At 49.1% G+C, this 22226-nt stretch overlaps 1 protein-coding gene across 1 annotated transcript in view; it reads right to left on the minus strand.

Moving 5' to 3' along the window:
- LOC139229742 (early estrogen-induced gene 1 protein-like) overlaps positions 1-22226 on the minus strand; it is a 58070-nt gene that overhangs the window by 16904 nt on the left and 18940 nt on the right. The window contains exons 2-4 of the mRNA XM_070861287.1: positions 16092-16212; positions 12384-12413; positions 4073-4189 (exon numbers count right to left, since the gene is read on the minus strand). Coding sequence (XP_070717388.1) covers positions 4073-4189; positions 12384-12413; positions 16092-16212 — 268 coding nt within the window. The remainder of the gene's footprint in view (positions 1-4072; positions 4190-12383; positions 12414-16091; positions 16213-22226) is intronic.

Here is a 22226-nt window from a genome sequence, read left to right on the forward strand (position 1 = left end):
AGTAGGATAATGGGATAGAGAAAAAGAGAAAAACAAAGGGGCAATCAGAGAGATAGAAAGAGGAAGAGCACAAGCAAAAAGCAGAAAGAGAGGAAGCAGAGACAGGCAGACAGCAACAGAGACACACACACAGAAAGACACAAAGACAAAGAAACAGAAGAACAGAAAGTGAGAGGTAGAGAGACACAGAGGCGGTTAACAAAGTGAATGAAAAACAGACACAGAAACATCATCCGTGAAACAGATACGGAGAGGGAGTGAGGGAGAAAGTGAGGAAGAAAAAGAGAGAGGCACAATTGACGAGAGAGTTTTGGGGAGACAGCGAAGATAGGACAGAGACAAGGAATGAAAGCCAGCAGTACAGAGGGGAAGAGAGAGAAAGATGGGGAAAAGAAAAAAAATCAATCATCGGCAATTTCAGTATTCCAACAAAATGAAAACAAATTTTACAGAAACTGCAGATTAAATGTTCCACAGTGAATGCTGGCCCACAGCCCACTCACTATTCAACAATTATCGACCGAGAGGGCAGAGGTGAAACCGGTTCCATTACCACTCTCTCTACAAGGGGGGCAATGTAGAGCTCAACACCATCATGCACTGGAACCTGGTGCGTTACAGCACAATCGAGCAATCAATATACCCCCTCTCTGAATATCGACCCTACTTTACGGGAGTGTTTGATAGGATAGTGCAGAGGGAGCTTTATTCTGTATCTAACCCATGCTGTACCTGACCTGGGAGTGTTTGATGGGATAGTGCAGAGGGAGCTTTACTCTGTATCTAACCCATGCTGTACCTGACCTGGGAGTGTTTGATGGGACAGTGTAGAGGGAGCTTTACTCTGTATCTAACCCGTGCTGTACCTGCTCTTGGAGTGTTTGATGGGACAGTGTAGAAAATAAGAACATAAGAATTAGGAACAGGAGTAGGCCATCTAGCCCCTCGAGCCTGCTCCGCCATTCAACAAGATCATGGCTGATCTGGCCGTGGACTCAGCTCCACTTACCCGCCCGCTCCCCATAACCCTTAATTCCCTTATTGGTTAAAAATCTATCTGTGATTTGAATACATTCAATGAGCTAGCCTCAACTGCTTCTCTGGGCAGAGAATTCCACAGATTCACAATCCTCTGGGAGAAGAAATTCCTTCTCAACTCGGTTTTAAATTGGCTCCCCTGTATTTTGAGGCTGAGCCCCCTAGTTCTCCCCGACCAGTGGAAACAACCTCTCTGCCTCTATCTTGTCTATCCCTTTCATTATTTTAAATGTTTCTATAAGATCACCCCTCATCCTTCTGAACTCCAACGAGTAAAGACCCAGTCTACTCAATCTATCATCATAAGGTAACCCCCTCATCTCCGGAATCAGCCTAGTGAATCGTCTCTGTACCCCCTCTAAAGCTAGTATATCCTTCCTTAAGTAAGGTGACCAAAACTGCATGCAGTACTCCAGGTGCGGCCTCACCAATACCCTATACAGTTGCAGTAGGACCTCCCTGCTTTTGTACTCCATCCCTCTCGCAATGAAGGCCAACATTCCATTCGCCTTCCTGATTACCTGCTGCACCTGCAAACTAACTTTTTGGGATTCATGCACAAGGACCCTCAGGTCCCTCTGCACCGCAGCATGTTGTAATTTCTCCCCATTCAAATAATATTCCCTTTTACTGTTCTTTTTTCCCAAGGTGGATGACCTCACATTTTCTGACATTATATTCCATCTGCCAAACCTTAGCCCATTTGCTTAACCTATCTAAATCTCTTTGCCGCCTCTCTGTGTCCTCTACACAACCCGCTTTCCCACTAATCTTTGTGTCATCTGCAAATTTTGTTACACTACACTCTGTCCCCTCTTCCAGGTCATCTATGTATATTGTAAACAGTTGTGGTCCCAGCACTGATCCCTGTGGCACACCACGAACCACCGATTTCCAACCCGAAAAGGACCCATTGATCCCGACTCTCTGCTTTCTGTTAGCCAGCCAATTCTCTATCCAAGCTAATACATTTCCTCTGACTCCGCGTACCTTTATCTTCTGCAGTAACCTTTTGTGTGGCACCTTATCGAATGCCTTTTGGAAATCTAAATACACCACAATCCACCATGCTCGTTATATCCTCAAAGAATTCCAGTAAATTAGTTAAACATGATTTCCCTTTCATAAATCCATGTTGCGTCTGCTTGATTGCACTATTCCTATCTAGATGTCCCGTTATTTCTTCCTTAATGATAGCTTCAAGCATTTTCCCCACTACAGATGTTAAACTAACCAGCGTATAGTTAACTGCCTTTTGTCTGTCCCCTTTTTTTTAAACAGAGGCATTACATTAGCTGCTTTCCAATCCGCTGGTACCTCCCCAGAGTCCAGAGAATTTTGGTAGATTATAACTAATGCTATAACTACTATAACTTCCGCCATCTCTTTTAATATCCTGGGATGCATTTCATCAGGACCAGGGGACTTGTCTACCTTGAGATCCATTAGCCTGTCCAGCACTACCCCACTAGTGATAGTGATTGTCTCAAGGTCCTCCCTTCCCACATTCCCGTGACCAGCAATTTTTGGCAAGGTTTTTGTGTCTTCCACTGTGAAGACCGAAGCAAAATAATTGTTTAAGGTCTCAGCCATTTCCACATTTCCCATTATTAAATCCCCCTTCTCATCTTCTAAGTGACCAACATTTACTTTAGTCACTCTTTTCTGTTTTATATATCAGTAAAAGCTTTTACTATCTGTTTTTATGTTTTGCGCAAGTTTACTTTCGTAATCTATCTTTCCTTTCTTTATTGCTTTCTTAGTCATTCTTTGCTGTCGTTTAAAATTTTCCCAATCTTCTAGTTTCCCACTAACCTTGGCCACCTTATACGCATTGGTTTTTAATTTGATACTCTCCTTTATTTCCTTGGTTATCCATGGCTGGTTATCCCTTCTCTTACTGCCCTTCTTTTTCACTGGAATATATTTTTGTTGAGCACTATGAAAGAGCTTTACTCTGTAACTAAACTGTGCTGTACCTGCCCTGGGAGAGTTTGATTGGACAGTGTAGAGGGAGCTTTACTCTGTATCTAACCCGTGCTGTACCTGCCCTGGGAGTGTTTGATGGAACAGTGCAGAGGGAGCTTTACTCTGTATCTAACCCGTGCTGTACCTGCCTTGGGAGTATTTGATGGAACAGTGTAGAGTGAGCTTTACTCTGTATCTAACCCGTGCTGTACCTGCCCTGGGAGTGTTTGATGGGACACTGTATCTAACCCATGCTGCACCTGCCCTGGGTGTGTTTGATGGGACACTGTAGAGTGAGCTTTACTCTGTATCTAACCCGTGCTGTACCTGCCCTGGGAGTGTTTGATGGGACAGTGTAGAGCGAGCTTTACTCTGTATCTAACCCGTGCTGTACCTGCCCTGGGAGTGTTTGATGGGACACTGTAGAGTAAGCTTTACTCTGTATCTAACCCGTGCTGTACCTGCCCTGGGAGCATTTGGTTCTGACACTAGTTGCCTGAAATGGAAGGAGTCCCAGTTGGCAGAACTTAATGGCTACAAAAATCCGGCTAAGATTGACTGAAGAAAATTAAGTGCGGCCTAGCTGAATGGTGAGACGCCACAAGAGGGCACTCCGCCTTGTACCTTTTCCACCTCTCCTCTACAGCCAATGCTGGATACTATTCACGACCCTGTAAGTATTGTGGCCATGACCCGCAGGCCCCTTAGAAATGGGGCTTTCTCTCCCCCGTCCCCCCACTGTTTGACGTTCCCAAAGGTTTGCTGCCTTCTTCCCTGTAATGTATTTGCTTCATGGGTTCATTGCTTAAGAATTCATAGAAACACATTGCTATTAAGAACTAGTTGGTTTATTAACAAAGGTTCAACAATCACACGACACATTACCAGTTCATCCACCCAGGCTCACAACCGCATACCTCATCGTGGATCCCCTAGACCCAACTGGCTGGGGTTTTATTGAGTCCTGTGAACATCACATGACTGGCTAAACCATTCACAACCCAACCGCTCCACAAACCTGTGAGCATGCACACAGACACATACTTTACACCCCCACCAGGCGTACCTTCAGAATGGAGTTGTCCTGCCGCGTGTTCTTGGTGTCGTATCCCTCCAGGATACAGCACCGGGCGGTGGAACCAGAGCCGGCAAACTCCGCTAGGTTCAGGTCAACGAAGCCCAGCTGCAGGAGGAGAAGGGGGAGAGGGGAGGGAGAGGGAGAGGGGTGGCGGGGTGGGAGAAGTCCGGGTTAGATCTGGATGAGGCGAACACGGTGCGAGCAATTGACAAGAGATCCAGTATAGGAAATCGCGGACTGGAAGAAATAATAGCCCGTTACAGGTTTCCCCAGCTCAGCGGTTTGCCCGAGCCGAGGACACAGAAGGATTCCAATCAGACTGGGGAAAGAGTTGTACAGAGAGCTGAGCTGCGAGATCAGGATAGAAAAACAGGCCTAGCTATGGTGACAAAGGATTTAGCAAGGAGTCTTAAAGACAAATAAGCTGTCTCTTGAAGTGGCAACAAGACATTCAGAAAGAGATAAGGAAGACAATGACCTCATAGGTACCCGCTCCCCTGTAATTGGACAATTGAATGAGTAAAAAAATGATTGATGCGAGGTATGCACTGGCCCATCGAAATAAGGTATTTAAACCTGGCCAATATTTATCCCTCAATCAACATAACAAAAAAAACAGATTATCTGGTCATTATCACATTGCTGCCTGTGGGAGCTTGCTAGGAAATTGGCTGCTGTATTTCCCACATTACAACAGTGACCACACGCCACAAAAGCACTTCGTTGGCTGTAAAGCGCTTTGAGACGTCCGGTGGTCGTGAAAGGCGCTATATAAATGCAAGTCTTTCTTTCTTAATAAATGGGCAACTGAGAGAGAGAGAGAGAAACAGGCAGACGGAGGAGAGAGTTTGCTCAAGGTGGACCTCCTGCGGTCTTCGGCCTGACGCCTTGGTCAAGCTGAAACCTCTGAGGTGGCCCCCATGCTGGCGACAGCCTGAGCCCTCCGCCAGTGCGGGGTCTGTTCCGAGACCACCGTTCGGCCTCAATGTCCGTTCTGTTCCGGGGCCCTAGAACCTGCTCAGCTGTCACGGGTCGTATGTCTGCCACATTTATCTTAACCACACGTTGTGACTGGTGCTCCTCAATAAAAAGCCTTACAACTTCCAAGACCCTTTGGGTAATGTGTGTGTGATCTGTGGTCCAAAACTTACACCAGCAAAGAGAAGGTCCTGCAGTGCTGACCCTCCCTCATCCATGTGAACCCCACAATCCTACCATCCATGGCTCAGTGGGACACACTCTCTCGTCTCGTGTCAGAAAGCTGTGGATTCAAATCCCTTGTCCCAACTCGAGAGCATATTATCCAGGCTGGTGCTCACAGTGCAAGGTTGAGGGAATGCGGCTCAGTATGAGGATCAATACTGAGGGAGCGCAGCACTGTCGGAGGATCAATGCTGAGAGAGCGCTGCACTGTCGAGGGACAGTACTGAGGGAGCGCAGCACTGTCGGAGGATCAATACTGAGGGAGCGCTGCACTGTCGGAGGGGCAGTGCTGAGGGAGTACTACACTGTCGGAGGATCAGTACTGAGGGAGTGCTGCACTGTCGGAGGGGCAGTACTGAGGGAGCGCTGCACTGTCGGAGGGGCAGTACTGAGGGAGCGTTGCACTGTCGGAGGGGCAGTACTGAGGGAGCACTGCACTGTCGGAGGGGCAGTACTGAGGGAGCACTGCACTGTCGGAGGGGCAGTGCTGAGGGAGCGCTGCACTGTAGGAGGATCAGTACTGAGGGAGTGCTGCACTGTCGGAGGGGCAGTGCTGAGGGAGTACTACACTGTCGGAGGATCAGTACTGAGGGAGTGCTGCACTGTCGGAGGGGCAGTACTGAGGGAGCGCTGCACTGTCGGAGGATCAATACTGAGGGAGCACTGCACTGTCGGAGGATCAATGCTGAGGGAGCGCTGCACTGTAGGAGGGACAGTACTGAGGGAGCGCTGCACTATTGGAGGGACAGTACTGAGGGAGCACTGCACTGTCGGAGGATCAATACTGAGGGAGCACTGCACTGTCGAAGGGGCAGTACTGAGGGAGCGCTGCATTGTCGGAGGGACTGTACTGAGGGAGCACTGCACTGTCGGAGGATCAATACTGAGGGAGCGCTGCACTGTAGGAGGGGCAGTGCTGAGGGAGTGCTGCACTGTCGGAGGGGCAGTGCTGAGGGAGTACTACACTGTCGGAGGATCAGTACTGAGGGAGTGCTGCACTGTAGGAGGGACAGTACTGAGGGAGCGCTGCACTGTCGGAGGATCAATACTGAGGGAGCGCTGCACTGTAGGAGGGATAGTACTGAGGGAGCACTGCACTGTCAGAGGGCTGTGCTGAGGGAGCACTGCACTGTCAGAGGAGCAGTAATGAGGGAGCACTGCACTTGGAGGGGCAGTGCTGAGGGAGTACTACACTGTCGGAGGGTCAGTACTGAGGGAGTGCTGCACTGTCGGAGGGTCAGTACTGAGGCAGCACTGCACTGTCGGAGGGGCAGTACTGAGGGAACGCGCATTGTCGGAGGGGCAGTACTGAGGGAGCACTGCATTGTCTGGGGGCTGTGCTAAGGGAACGCTGCACTGTGAGGGGCAGTGCTGAGGGAACGCCGCACTGTCGGAGGGGCAGCACTGAGGGAGTGCTGCACTGTCGGAGGGGCAGTACTGAGGGTGGGCTGCACTGTCGGAGGGGCAGTACTGAGGGTGGGCTGCACTGTTAGAGGTGCCGTCTTTCACATGAGATTTTAAACCAAGACTCCATCTGCCTTCTCAGGTGAACGTAAAGGATCCATGGCACTATTTCGAAGAAGAGCAGTGGAGTTTCCCCAGTGTCCTGGTCAATATCTATCCCTCACTGAAAAACTGATTACCCATCCTTGAGACGAGGGACTGCCTAATACTATACCAATATCATACTATCTGGTCATTATCTCATTGCTGTTTGTGTGCATGACGTCTGCCGTATTTCCATCTTACACACTCTCACTCGCTCTCTATTTCTTTTTGTCTCGTTCACGTTATCTACATCTCTCTTTCTCCCTCTCTTTTTCTGCCTCGCGCTCTATTGTTCTCTTTTTCTCTCTGTCTCTCTCCTCCTCTATCTCTCTCTCACTTTGCTCTCATTCGCTCTCGTTCTCTCTCTCTCCCTGCCTCTCACTCCCACTCTTTCTCTTTCCCCCTCTCTTACTTTTCCCCCTCTCTCCTTCTCCCTCCCTCTCTTTCCCTCCCCCCATCCCTCCCTCTCCCCCATCCCCTCTCTCCTCCCCTCCAACCCCTCTCCTCCTTCCCTCTCTCCTCTCCCTCCCAACTCCCCTCACCGCATCCTTCCCTCCCCCTTCTGCCCCCTTTCCCCCCTCTCTCGCTCCCCCCTTCCCCGCCCTCTCTCCCTCCCTCCCCATTGCGTGCCAGTCCAACACCAGCCTCTGTTTGCCGAGCGATTACCTGTGCAGGCGAGGCTGATAGCAGCCTGAATAAACAACTGCATTGTGTGTGGCAGCTTGGCACTGTGACAGGCCAAACAATGACTGGGGCCTCAAGGCAGGAACGGACGAGACTCATCTGGTTGAAACCAGTTCACTTGTGGGAAATAAGGCCCAGCTTTGGTTTCCGGGAAAAGGTGTTTAGTACCTGGTGTAGGAAGTTACTAATTCAAAGAATGATTCGCTCAGACTTACTGTCCGGTATACTTTTTATTGTGTCATCACATCATTAACTGTTCATTATTTTAGTATAATACTCTGTTTGGGTTCTTTTTGTAATATGTTATTGAGAAGCCAAGGTGAAGGCCCGAGGCCTGGTTGTACATAGCAACGCCAAGGTTGACAAGAATAGGAGGGCCAACAAGGTAACTCAGTCGTGGTTAAGTGAAACCAAGCATGGAATTTACAGCTAAAGGAGGTGGGAACCCGAGGGAGGTAAGGAATTCTTGTTACGCAAGGCCCCAGCTGGAGTATTGTGTCAAATTCTCGGCTACAACAACAACTTGTATTTATATAGCGCCTTTAACGTACTAAAACGTCCAAAGGCGCTTCACAGGAGTGTTACAACACAAAGAATTGACACCGAGCCAGACAAGAAGAAATTACGGCAGCTTGGTCAAAGAGGGAGGTTTTAAGGAGCGTCTTGAAGGAGGAAAGAGAGAGGTAGAGAGGCGGAGAGGTTTAGGGAGGGAGTTCCAAAGCTTGGGGCCTAGGCAACAGAAGGCACGGTCACCGATGGCGGAGCGATTATAATCAGGGATGCTCAAGAGGGCCGAATTAGAGGAGCTCAGACATCTCGGGGTGTTGTGGAGCTGGAGGAGATAACAGGGATAGGGAGGGGCGAGGGCCATGGAGGGATTTGTAAACAAGGATGAGAATTTTGAAATCGAGGCGTTGTTTAACCGGGAGCCAATGTAGGTCGGCGAGCACAGGGGATGATGGGTGAACGGGACTTGGTGCGAGTTAGGACACAGGCAGCCGAGTTTTGGATGAGCTCAAGTTTACGTAGGGTCGAATGTGGGAGGCCAGCCAGGAGTGCGTTGGAATGGTCAAGTCTAGAGGTAACAAAGGCGTGGATGAGGGTTTCAGCACAATTGCCAAGGCCTTGGGGAGGGAATGGTACCAGGGATGCGGGCTTACAGTTACGTGGATAGACTAGAGAAGTTGGAGCGGGGAAGGCTATGAGGAGATTTAATAGAGGCGTTCAAATTCATGAACTGTTTAGCTAGAGTAAATAAAGCAAAACTGTCCCCAATGGCGGAGAACCAGAGGGCACAGATTTATGGTGATTGGCAAAAGAACCAGAGGGAGATGAGGAAAAACTAATCCAAGCAGAGAGTGGTTAGGATCTGGAATGCACTGCCCGAGAGGGTGGTGGAGGCAGATTCAATTGCAGATTTCAAAAGGGAGTTGGATAGGGACTCGAAGGAGAAAGAATTGCAGGGAGATGGAGAAAGAACGGGGGAGTGGGACTGACTGGATTGCTCTTTGGAACAGCCGGCGGAGACTCGATGGGCCGAAAGGCCTTGGGGCTGAAATTACCGCCCTCCTTAAGCTCCATTACCGCCTCCCAGAAGGCAGGCCTCAGCAACCGGGGGCATACAGATAGGCCGAAATTGCCCCCCGGGCCGGGAGCGGCGAGGAGGGCTTTCCGCACCGCCCCGCCGGGCACGCGCCGACCCCACACCGATCGGCGGAGACCCCCGTACCGACACCAGTGTGGAATTGCCGCACGGGAGCAGAGCAGCCTCCGATCGGTGCCCCCCACCTCCCCCAACAGCTTTCTCCTGCCCCGACCGGAAAAAGACGACAGACGAGCTGAATATCGGTTCGCCCCATGGATTGGGGCGGAGAAAACACTTAAATATCGGTAAGTGCACCTACTCTTAGTCGGGGCGGGGGGGGGGGGGGGGGGGGAAAGAGGGGCAATTTCGGCCCCCTCCTGGGCTGTGTTCGTCTATGACTCTGTGCCACGGTTTTGAGATCATGGGACAGAAGGGAGTGTGGGAAAGGAATGGAGAGAGAACGAAGAGGGTGCTGGATTGAAGAAGAATGAGAGATGATCTTATTGAAACATATAAGATAATGAAGGGGCTCGACAAGGTGGAGAATATTTTCACTCATAGGGGAAACTAAAACTAGGGGACATAGTCTCAGAATAAGGGGCCACCCATTTAAAATGGAGATGAGGAGGAATTTCTTCTCTCAGAGGGTTGTAAATCTGTGGAATTCTCTGCCCCAGAGAGCTGTGGAGGCTGGGTCATTGAATATATTTAAGGCGGTGATCGACAGATTTTTGAGCGATTAGGGAGTAAAGGGTTATGGGGGGTGAGCGGGGAAGTGGAGCTGAGTCCATGATCAGATCAGCCATGATCTTATTGAATGGTGGATCGGGCTCGATGGGGTGAATGGCCTACTCCTGCTCCTATTTCTTATGTTCTTATTGGAGCCACGATTTACTCAGAAGACCAAAACCTGTCGTTGTACTGATTGGACAGTGAGAGGGAACATGGAGAATGCAAGGGGACAAACAGAGACAGAAAGATGGAGAGAAAGAGAGAGGAAGGGAGGGAAAGGGGAGATGAGGAGGAGGTAGGGGAGAGAGGCAGGAGGAAAGGGAGGGCCGGTGGACGGGGGAGAGGGAGGAGAATGAGGGAACTGAGAGGGGAGGGTGAGGTGGGGCATGGGAGAATAGGGAAAAAGGGGAAGAGAGGGAGGGGATAGATATAGAGAGCCCAAGAGCAAGGCTGAGCAAGAGCGAGATAGTGAAAGGGGTGAAGAGGAAGAGAGATCGAGAGAGGAAGAGAGAGAGAGAGCAGAGGGAATAGAAAGAGAGAGCAGGGGGAATAGAGAGAGAGAGTGCCTCAGACAGCGAGTTTTCTCGATCGCCAGCATATCTTTACTGAGAGACTAAGTCTGACTATGCGATAAGTTCGGTACCATCAGGAATAAGTCCCGCACCAGCAACATTTTGTATAAGTAACAGAAAAATGCCATGACTTCAAACAAGCCTATCCCCTTTTCACAGATTAACTGCACCTACCTACATTCTCAACATATCAATACATTCCTAACCGCACCTACACACCTTATCCCTTAGTAACTAACCACACCTATCCCTATCCCCTAGGAACTAACCACACCTACCCCTATCCCCTAGTAACTAACCACACCTACACACCTTATCCCTAGTAACAACCGCACCTACCCCCCTTATCCCCTAGTAACTAGCCACACCTACCCACGGTATCCCCCAGTAACTAACCACACCTACACACCTTATCCCCTAGTAACTAGCCACATCTACATACCATATCCCCCAGTAACTAACCACACCTACACACCTTATCCCCTAGTAACTAACCACATCTACACACCATATCCCCCAGTAACTAACCACATCTACACACCGTATCCCCCAGTAACTAACCGCACCTACCCCCCTTATCCCCTAGTAACTAGCCACACCTACCCACGGTATCCCCCAGTAACTAACCACATCTACACACCGTATCCCCCAGTAACTAACCGCACCTACCCACCTTATCACCATATTGCTCAGTCTCTCATTGTCCAGACATACACGGAATTGTCCCTTGAACCCACTTATTCTGTTTACATCGATGGCAGTTCCATTGTAACTGATTCGGCCACTCCATTAGTGACTTCTCTTCTCACCCCTAACTTTCTCATTTTTAAACACTTGCTTCCCCCCCCCCCGCCCAACCTCCCACCTCACCCACCACCCCTTCCCAACCAGAGATTTGAACCCTGCACCACCACAATGGATCATTTGCCCGGTAGTTTGAGAGAGAGAGAGAGAGAGAGAGAGAGAGCCACAGACCCAGAGAGAGACAGAGCGCCACAGACCTAGAGAGAGAGAGAGAGAGAGAGAAAGCGAAAGCAAGAGTGAGACAAAGCAAGAGAAAGAGAAAGCAAGAGAAGGAAAGAGAAAGAGAGAAAGAAAGAAAGATTTGGGTTTATACAGTGCCTCTCACGACCATCGGACATCTTCACAGCCAATTAAGTACTTTTGGAGTGTAGTCATTGGAAACGTGGGAAACACAGCAGCCAATTTGCACACTAGCAAGATGATAATGATCAGATAATCTGTTTTTTTGTTATGTTGATTGAGTGAGAAATTTGGCCCAGGATATCGGGGATAACTCCCCCGCTCATCTTCGAAATAGTGCCATGAGATCTTTTACATCCACCTGAGAGAGCAGATGGGGCCTCAGTTAAACGCCTCCTCTGAAAGACGGCATCTCAGCACTGCACTGGAGTGTCAATTATTTTAAATTTCCTCCACCCCGTAGATCCTGACTCCTTACCAGAGCATGTTTCTCCCTCTGGTACACTGGCCACATGAGTACTATTCATCTGTACATCAAGCCTAGGGGAAGTGCAACTGGCTATTCGACTGTTGAATCATCGCCAGAACCGAACACTCGTTACCCGAAGACCAAACACGTGCATTCCACGAGGGGGTCACTGGCTGATTTTTTTTTCTCTCACCACCTCCATCCAAACCCCCCCCCCAGCCCATCGCCACCAAGGCCAATGGTGACAGGGAAATCATCATCGGCACGGAAGGGGAGACAGAACCTGGGGGCGCCTTGGTCTCGAAGACTGCCTGGATAAGCTCACTGATCCACCAGGGGGCGCCTCACACTCTTGGGAATCATTAAAAACTTGGCCATGCGAATGACGTCTCAGCCTCACATGATGACACACGGCAGAAAAACTCTATCCAGCCACGGCTCCCGTAGAAACAGTCTCCCGATAGAGCAGGACTCAGAACAAGTCAGACACTCAGTTTCTCCACACTCAGAATGGGTTCTTACCTTAATGAAAGCTTTTCCACCTTTCAGTTCCTGCGGAGAGAGTGGAATCATATGTTAACCTATCAAATACGTGGCACAGAATACCTGGTACAATTATAACATCAAACACTCCTAGGGGCAGGTACAGCACGGGGTTAGACACAGAGTAAAGCTCCCTCTACACTGCCCCATCAAACACTCCCAGGACAGGTACAGCACGCGTTAGATGCAGAGTAAAACTCCCTCTACACTGTCCCATCAAACACTCCCAGGACAGGTACAGCACAGGGTTAGACACAGAGTAAAAGCTCCCAGATGCATTTAAGGCGAGGCTAGACAAGCATATGGGGGAGAAGGGAATAGAGGGTTATACTGATAGAGATAGATGAGGAAAGATAGGCAGAGGCTCGAGTGGAGCATGGACTGGTTGGGCCGAATGGCCTGTTTCTGTGTCGTATATCGTATGTAATCCTATGTAATCTCTCTACACTGTCCCATCAAACAGTCCCAGGGCAGGTACAGCACAGGTTAGATACAGAGTAAAGCTCCCTCGAAACTGCCCCATCAAACACTCCCAGGGCAGGTACAGCACGGGGTTAGATACAGAGTAAAGCTCGCTCTACACTGTCCCATCAAACATTCCCAGGGCAGATACAGCACGGGTTAGATACAGAGTAAAGCTCGCTCTACACTGTCCCATCAAACATTCCCAGGGCAGATACAGCACGGGTTAGATACAGAGTAAAACTCCCTCGAAACTGCCCCATCAAAACTAAGAGAATCTGAGAACAATCCATCTAACCTATTAAATCCCTCTCTCTCTCTCTCTCTCTCTCTCTCTCTCTCTATGTGACAAGAGACAGCTTTCCCAGTCCTATCTGCTGTCTTCTCCCCGCCCATCGCCCTCCCGTGTTGTTCAAAGGCCTCCCAGTTGCTGCTCTGGCCTCAAAGCCCTCCGTTCTCCCTCTCGGCTGCTCTTGGTTCTGTGCCTTTCCTTTCACATTCCTGGCATTCTTCAGCAGCTCATTGACAGCTTGAGGTGCGTTTGAAGTTAAATACCAAACCTATTCAACAACTGGGCTGTAGCCAGAGGGCACCTTTATAGAGGCAGGCCTACTCCGACTACACCCTTCCCTTTTCCCAGCACCGATACCTCCTGCTTCCCCAGGGCAGGACTGAGCAATGTAGGGATCTCCCTCCCCTTCAATATTGATCCCCTTTTCTTCCTCTCCCTCTACAGGCATGGGTCCGATTCCATGGGCTCCCTCGTATTGTCTCGTGGGTAAGTCCAAGCCATTAGGCTATTCGACCACAGGAACCATTGCCCCCAGCGCCCACTCACAACAACAACTTGCATTTATACAGCGCCTTATGTAATGCATGCACCTGTGAGTGGCATAGCCAGTCACGTGATGTTCACAAGACTCAATAAAACCCCAGACAATTGGGTCCAGGGGATCCACGATGAGGTATGCAGTTGTGAGCCTGGTGGATGAACTGTAATGTGTAGTGTGATTGTTAAACCTTTGTTAATAAACGAACTAGTTCTTAATAGTGATGTGTTGCTATGAATTCTTAAGCAAAGAACCCAAAGAAGCAAATACATTGCACCTTTAAATTAGTAAAAACGGAGGAACGATTAACAATATTTGACACCGAGCCACATACGGAGATATTGGGGCAGGTGACTTAAAGCTTGGTCAAGGAGCTAGGTTTTAAGGAGTGTATTAAAGGAGGGGAGAGAGATAGAGAGGCAGATAGGTTTAGGGAAGGTGTTCCAGAGCTTGGGGCCCAGGCAGCTGAAGGCACGGCCACGGATGGCAGAGCGATTATAATCAGGTATGCTCAGGAGGGCAGATGTGGACCCGTGTTCCAACAGGTGTCTCTCCGCTGAGGTCAGGAACCGGAGCCCTGGAACGTATTCCCCCTCCCTGCCTCAGAGGGCACAGAGAGCAAACTTAGCCCTCTGGTCTGAGATGGAGCAACTAATCAGAGACTGGGGATTGAACCTGGGGCCTACCTAATCTCTCCAGCTCGAGAGAAGTTCATTTTCAAGATTGAGCAAGAACGAGATGGAGTGAAGATAGAAGGGGGTGAAGAAAGAGACAGCAGTTATCAAACTCAAAATTTGTACAGCACAGAAGGAGGCCATTCGGCCCATCGTGTCTGTACTGGCTCTTTGAAAGAGCATTTCAATTAGCCTCACTCACCCCTGCTCTTTGGTCCTGCAAGTTTTTCCTTTTCAAATATTTATCCAATTCCCTTTTCAAAGTTACTACTGAACCTGCTTCCACCGCCGTTTCAGGCAGCGCGTTCCAGATCACAACAACTCACTGTGTTTAAAAAAAATTCTCCTCATCGCCCCATCTGGTTCTTTTGCCAATTACTTTAAATCTGTGTCCTCTGGTTACCGACCTTCCTGCCAGTGGAAACAGCCTCTCTTTATTTACTCTATCAAACCCATTCGTAAAATATAGGTGAGTGTGAGGCAAGACATTTTTGTAGGAAGCAACATACTCCTTGAAAAATATGTCTCTAAATGGGGCAGAGGAACAGAGGGATCTCACAGATCACTAGAAGTAGCGATGCAGGTTAATAAGGCCATAATAAAAGCAAAAAAATCCAGTAAGTAATTCAGGAGAGAGTGGTTAGAATGGCAGGTGGAGTATAATGTTATAAAGTGTGAGGTTATGTACACTGGCAGAGAAAAAAAAATCGAGGAGCAAGTTATTATTTAAATGGAGACAGATTGCAAAGTGCTGCAGCATGGCACAACCTGAAGGTACTTGTGCATGCAACACAAAAGGTTAGTATACAGCAAGTGATCAGGAAGGCCAATGGTATCTTGGCCTTTATTGCAAAGGGGATGGAGTATAAAAACAGGGAAGTCTTGCTACAGTTATACAGGGTATTGGTGAGGCCACACCTGGAATACTGCGTACCATTTTGGTTTCCATATTTACGAAAGGATATACTTGCTTTGGAGGCAGTTCAGAGAAGGTTCACTAGGTTGATTCGGGAGATGAGGGGGTTGACATGAGGAAAGGTTGAGGAGGTTGGGCCTCTACTCTACACATTGGAATTCAGAAGAATGAGAGGTGATTTTATCGAAACGTATAAGATTATGAGGGGGCTTGACAAGGTGGATGCAGAGAGGATGTGTCCACTGAGAGGGGAGACTAGAACTAGAGGGCATAATCTTAGAATAAGGGGCCGCCCATTTAAAACTGAGACGAGGAGGAATTTCTTCTCTCAGTGGGTTGTAATTCTGTGGAATTCGCTGCCTCAGAGAGTTGTGGAAGCTGGGTCATTGAATAAATTTAAGACAGAAAGAGACAGCTTCTTAACCGATAAGGGAATAGGGGGATATGGGGAGCGGGCGGGGAAGTGGAGCTGAGTCCATGGTCGGATCAGCCATGATCGTATTAAATGGCGGAGCAGGCTTGAGGGGCTGTAAGGCCTTCCTTCTGCTCCTATTTCTTACGTTCTTAATGTGGAACTCCCAATCACACGGAGTGGTTGAGGTGAATGGTATAGATGTATTTAAGGGGAAGCTAGATAAGGGAGAAGGGAATAGAAGGATGTATTGATGGAGTGAGATGAGGAGGGTGGGGATGTGGCTCTTGTGGAGCATAAACACCAGCTTAGACCTGCAGGGCCGAATGGCCTGTTTCTGTGCTGTCAATACTTTGTAAAATGCATATTTTTGAAAGCATGAACTGAACATACCTTGCGGACGGACACTCGGCAGATGCTGGGGTCCAGCACCCCGGTGACTGAGCTGGCGCTCATCTTGCACATAAAGCGCGACTCCTTCCGCCAATGAACGCAGTTCTCCTGCACCTCCTCCCTACAAGGGATGGAGATAAAATACAATCACCAGCCTGGAACACAAGCGTCGGCCCCTCTCACAGGGCGAGAGACACACACAGAGTCAGGAGCGCAAGAAAGACTTGACCCCTTGTACGACCCAAGCACGTCCCAAAGTTCTTTATAGCCAACAAAGTACCTTTTCTTGGAAGCGCAGTCACTGTCATAAAGCAGGGGAACACGGCAGTCAGTTTGTGCACAGCAAGATCCCACAAACAGGAAAGTGATTTTTTTTTTTTGTTGTTGTTGTTGTTGTTGTTGTTCATTCACGGGATGTGGGCGTCCCTGGCAAGGCCGGCATTTATTGTCCACCCCCCAATTACCCCCGAGAAGGTGGTGATCCGTCTTCTTGAACCGCTGTAGTCCGTGTGTTTTTTTTCGTAGCAGTTTGTTACAACCGCTTGGCTTGCTGGGCCCTTTATGAGGACAGTTTAGAGTCAACCGCATTGCTTTGGGTCTTGAGACACATACAGGGCAGGACGGCAGACTTCCTTCCCTAAAGGACATTGGTGAACCAGATGGGTTTTTACGACAATCCAGTAGTTTCATGGTCACCATTACTGAGACAGGTTGAACCTCCCTTATCCGGAACCGTCAGGACCTGGCCTGTTCCGGACAAGGGATTTTTCCGGACGAGGGGTGGTCACGTTAAATTGGAAGGTAAAGGTACTGAACCAAGGGGATATTGGGGCTGGCTGGCTTGCGGCTGGGAGTGCGGCAGAGAGATCTGGGGTCGGGGGGGAGGGGCGGTGGATCGCGGGGTCAGGCCAGCGATTGCAGGAGTCAGCAGCGAGGAAAGGCTTCAATTTGTTCATGTCGGAGTTCTGCGCATGCGCCACCCAGTGACCGGCAATGGTTCTGGACGAGGGGTGGTTCCAGATAAGGGAAATCTGGAAAAGCAACTTGTACAAGCTTTTTGTTCCAGCTTTATTTAATTAACTGAATTTAAACTGCTCGTGATGGGGATTTGAGCTCACGTCTCTGGATCAATTAGTCCAGGCCTCTGGATTACTTGGCCAGTAACATAACCATTATGCTACCGTTCCCGCCGATAATGACCAGATCATCTGTTTTTTTAGCAATGTCGGTTGAGGGTTGAGGCCGAGAGGAGGCAGATGGAAGGGGAGGAGACTTGTGTGGATTATAAACACCAGCACAGATTAGTTGGGCGGAATGGCCTGTTTCTGTGCTGTATATTCTACATATTTCTTATATAAATATTGGCCAGGTTACCGAGGGGGAGGGGGCGGGAGAACTCTCATCTGCTCCTCTTCAAAATGGTGGGCGTGTTATCTTTTACGCGAGGGCAGACGGGGCCTCGGTTCAACGTCTCGTAATAAAGATGGTTCCTCATTTCAATATGGGTGGAAGAAAGAGGGAACAGGAAAAAGTAGAGTGAGTCAAACATTTTTTTAAACAACTGCATTGTATTAAAAGAAGGGTCCAATACAGTGAGGTTATGTTACAGTAGTGGTTGATTTACTCGACTAGTAATTCAGCAAACCTGCCATAGTAGGCTACAAGTTCAAATCTTACCACGGGCAGTTTAAGAACTTGAATTAATTTATGTAAAAAATCTGGAAATAAAAAGCTGGCTTCAGTAAAAGTGACCTTGAAGCTGTCAGACTGTCGTTAAAAAACAAACTGGTTCACTGAGCCCTAAACCTGTTGGTCTGGCCTATTGGTGACTCCGATCCCACACCAGCCTGATTGACTCTTAAAGTCCATGTCAGCCTTGGCTCAGTGGGTAGCACCCTCGCCCCACAGTCAGAAGGTCCCACTCCAGAGACTTGAGCACAAAAATCTAGGCTGACACTCCGGTGCAACGCTGAAGGAGTGCTGCAATGTCGTGGCTGCCGTCTTTCGGATGAGACGTCAGACCGAGGCCCCGTCTGCTTTCTCAGGTGGACGTAAAAGATCCCATGGCAACATTTCAGAGAAGAGCAGGTGTATGATCCTGGCCAATATTTATCCCTCAATCAACATCACTAAAATCTGGTCATTGTCACATTGCTGTTTGTGGGAGCTTGCTGTGCGCAAATGTGGTTGCTGCGTTTCCCACATTACAACAGCAACTACACTTCAAACCTACTTGCTGTAAAGCACTTTGGGACATCCGGTGATCGCGAAAGGCGCTATATAAATCCAAGTCTTTCTTTCTTTCTCTGAAGTGTGCGAGCAGCACTCAGTTGTAACCAGCCTTACCAGCAACACCCACATCCCAAGGATTATTTTAAAATTTGTGCGTGCAATGTCTTAATTCAAACTTGCTTTATTCAAATCAGCTGATAATTCAGATTTTACGGTCTAAATCCCCTCTGTGTTGTTATTTATAAATGCTTAATTCAAATTAATACACACTTACATTTTTTTTGCAAAGATTTACAACAAAGAGCTTTTTTGTGTTCAAAATCATGAATGGTTTTGATAGAGTAAACAAGGAGAAAATGTTTCTCGTGGCAGGACGGTCGGTAACCAGAGGGCATGGATTTAAGGCACTTGGCAAAAGAACCAGCGGGGGAAATGAGGAGAAATATTTTTACACGGCGAGTTGTTGCAGTGTGGAATACGCTGCCCAAAAATGTTGAAAAGAGAATTGGATAAATACTTGGAGCAGAGAAAATTGCAGAGCTACGGGGAAAGAGCAGGTGGGGGGATGAGGGAGGGGGGGAGGAGGGCGGTCTAATTGGATAACTCTTTCAAAGATGGGCCGAATCCTGCTGCACTGTAAGATTCTATGATCAGCATAGAAAAGTATCACGTTTAGCTGAGAAAAATGACGTTTGAATTATTGGGAATAGACTGTACATAATCTTATTGTGTGTGCCTTTGTTATGCCAGAAATTTGCTTTGAGCTTTATGCGGTTCAGTTACTGCCAGAACAAAGAACAATTTTTTCAATTAAAAATATTTTGTTTTATTAAAAAAAAACATTGGAAGCTGTTGTCCATTTTTTGTTTTGTAACTTTTGTGGCTTCCTGTTGTTTGGGTTGGGGGGGTAGGGGTGGGTTTGGTTGGGGGGGTGGATTGGGTTGGGGTAGGTTGGGGTGGGTTGGGTTGGGGTGGGTTGGGGTGGGTTGGGGTGGGTTGGGGTTGGGTTGGGGTTGGGTTGGGGTTGGGTTGGGGTTGGGTTGGGGTTGGGGTTGGGGTTGGGGTTGGGGTTGGGGTGGGGTTGGGGTGGGATTGGGGTGGGATTGGGGTGGGATTGGGGTGGGATTGGGGTGGGTTGGGTTGGGTTGGGGTGGGTCGGGTTGGGTTGGGGTGGGTCGGGTTGGGTTGGGGTGGGTTGGGGTGGGTCGGGTTGAGATGGGTTGAGATGGGTTGAGATGGGTGGGGGAGGGTGGGTTCGGTTGGAATGGGTGGGGGTGGGTTCGGTTGGGATGGGTGGGGGTGGGTTGGGTTGGGGTGGGTTGGGTTGAGATGGGTGGGGGAGGGTGGGTTCGGTTGGAATGGGTGGGATGGGTGGGGGTGGGTTGGGTTGGGGTGGGTTTGGGTGGGTGGATTGGGTTGGGGTGGGTTTGGGTGGGTGGGTTGGGTTGAGATGGGTGGGGAGGGTTCGGTTGGAATGGGTGGGTTTGGTTGGGGGGGTGGGGGTGGGTTTGGTTGTGGGGGTGGGGGTGGGTTTGGTTGGGGGGGTGGGGGTGGTTTGGTTGAGGTGGGTGGGTTGGGGGGTGAGGGTGAATTGGTTGGAGGGGTGGGGGTAGGTTGGGGTTGAGGGGTGGGGTGGGTGGTTTGGTTGAGGTGGGTGGGGTGGGTGATATGGTTGGGGGGTGGTGGGGTAGGTGGGGGGTGCATGTCAGGTTTGGTTAGGTGGGGGTGGGGATGGGTTGGGATGGATGGGGTGGGTTGGTAGTTGGGGGGGGTATGAGTTGGTGGTGGGGGGGTGGGGGATGGGTTGCGATGGGTGGGGTGGGTTGGTTGTGGGGGGGGATGGGGATGAGTTGGTGGTGGGTGGGGGGGTGGGGAATGGGTTGGGATGGGCGAGTTGGGTTGGTTGTCGGGGGGGGGAATGGGGATGAGTGGGGGGGTGCTGGTTTTGATTCCTGCTCGGCGTAAACCGAGACTTGTTGCAGAATATATGGAAATCTGAAATTCCAACAACAACATTGCATTTATATAGCACCTTTAATGTAGTAAAACGCCTCAAGGTGCTTCACAGGAGTAACTATCAATCAAAATTTGACACCGAGCCCCATAAGGAGATTTTAGGGCAGGTGACCAAAGGTTTTAAGGAGAGTCTTGAAGGAGGATAGAGAGGTAGAGAGGCGGAGAGGTTTAGGGCCACCAATGATTGAGCAATTATAATCAGGGATGCTCAAGAGGGCAGAATTAGAGGAGCGCAGACATCTCGCGGGGTGGGGGGGAGGCTGAAGGGGATTACAGAGATTGGGAGGGGCGAGACGGTGGAGGGATTTATAAACAAGGATGAGAATTGAGATGGTTGGTCCCTGCGTGGTGTAAATCAGGATTTGTTGCGGAATATATGCAAGTCTGAAATTCCTGTCAATGAAGTGCAATTATGATGCAAGAGATTTGCAAGTGCCCCCCACAAAGTGTGGCAGCCATGACATGCACTTGGTAACTGATTTTAATAATGTTAACCAGTATTTTTCCCCACCCACGCACTCTCTGCTTGAGTGTCAGTTTGTGGCTCAGTTGGCAGGCTAATGTCATCTCATGTTAAAATGGTTAGCACATTTACCAAGAAATCGAGGCTCACTGCACTGCTGATTATTTCATTATAGGTGAAGTGCTTGGAGGCATTTCTGAAGAATTGGAACAGGATTAAAGGCTTCATTCTGCACTGGCCGCTGAGTCAGAAGGTCCTGCGTTTGAGCTTCGCTCCAGAGGCTTGAGCACAAAATCCAAAATCTCGGCCCGACACTCCCATTGCCAGTACCGAGGGAGCGTTGCACTGTCGGAGGTGCCTTCTGCTCTCTCAGGTGGACGGAAAAGATCCCATAACACTATCTCGAAGACGAGCAGGGCAATTATCCCAAGGTGTCCTGGGCCAATATTTATCCCTCGACCAAAATAATCTAAAACGGATTATCTTGTCATTAACACACTGCTGTTTGTGGCACTGTTGGACATAGAATCATCGTGGAATAATGCAACACAGAAGGAGGCCATTCGGCCTATCGAGTCTGCACTGGCTATTTTAAAGAGCAATCTGGTTAGCCCCACTCTCCCTGCTCTTTCCCCATATCCCTGAAATGTTTTCTCCTTCAATTATTTATCATATTCCCTTTTGAAGGCTACTATTGAATCTTTATCCACCCCGCTATCAGGCAGTGCATTCCAAATCCGAACCACTCACTGTGGAAACTTTTTTTTCAACCTCATGTCGCCTCTGGTTCTTTTGCCAATCACCTTAAATCTGAGCCCTCTCGTTATCAACCGCTCAGCCATTGGAAGCAGTTTCTCCTCATTTACTCTATCCAAATCCTTCGTGATTTTGAACACCTCTAATCAAATCTCCTCTTGGCCTTCTCTGCTCCAAGGTGAACAACCCCAACTTCTCGAGTCTATCCACGTAACTGAAATCCCACATCCCTGGAACATCTTGGGAGCGTTAAGAGTTGATAATCAAACTTCTTTGTATCTTGGAGCAACAGGCTTCCCAAGATAAAAAGGATGGCTTCCAAATATAACAAGGAGCAAGCATGGCGTATCTTCGAAGGACATAAGAATTAGGAGCAGGAGCAGGCCATACAGCCCCTCGACCCTGCTCCGCCAGTCAAATAAAATCTTCGATCTCAATTCCACTTTCCTGCTCCATCTACATATCCCATGATTCCCCTAGAGTCCAAAAATCTCTATCTCAGCCTTGAATATACTCAACGACTGAGCATCCACAGCCCTCTGGGGTAGAGAATTCCAAAGATTCACCATCTCAGTCTTAAATGGTCAACCCCTTATCCTGAGACTGTGCCCCCTCGTTCTAGGCACTCCAGCCCAGGGAAACAACCTCTCAGCATCTACCCTGTCAAT

The sequence above is a fragment of the Pristiophorus japonicus genome, chromosome 19 (assembly GCF_044704955.1).
Source record: "Pristiophorus japonicus isolate sPriJap1 chromosome 19, sPriJap1.hap1, whole genome shotgun sequence".
NCBI lineage: Eukaryota > Metazoa > Chordata > Chondrichthyes > Pristiophoridae > Pristiophorus > Pristiophorus japonicus.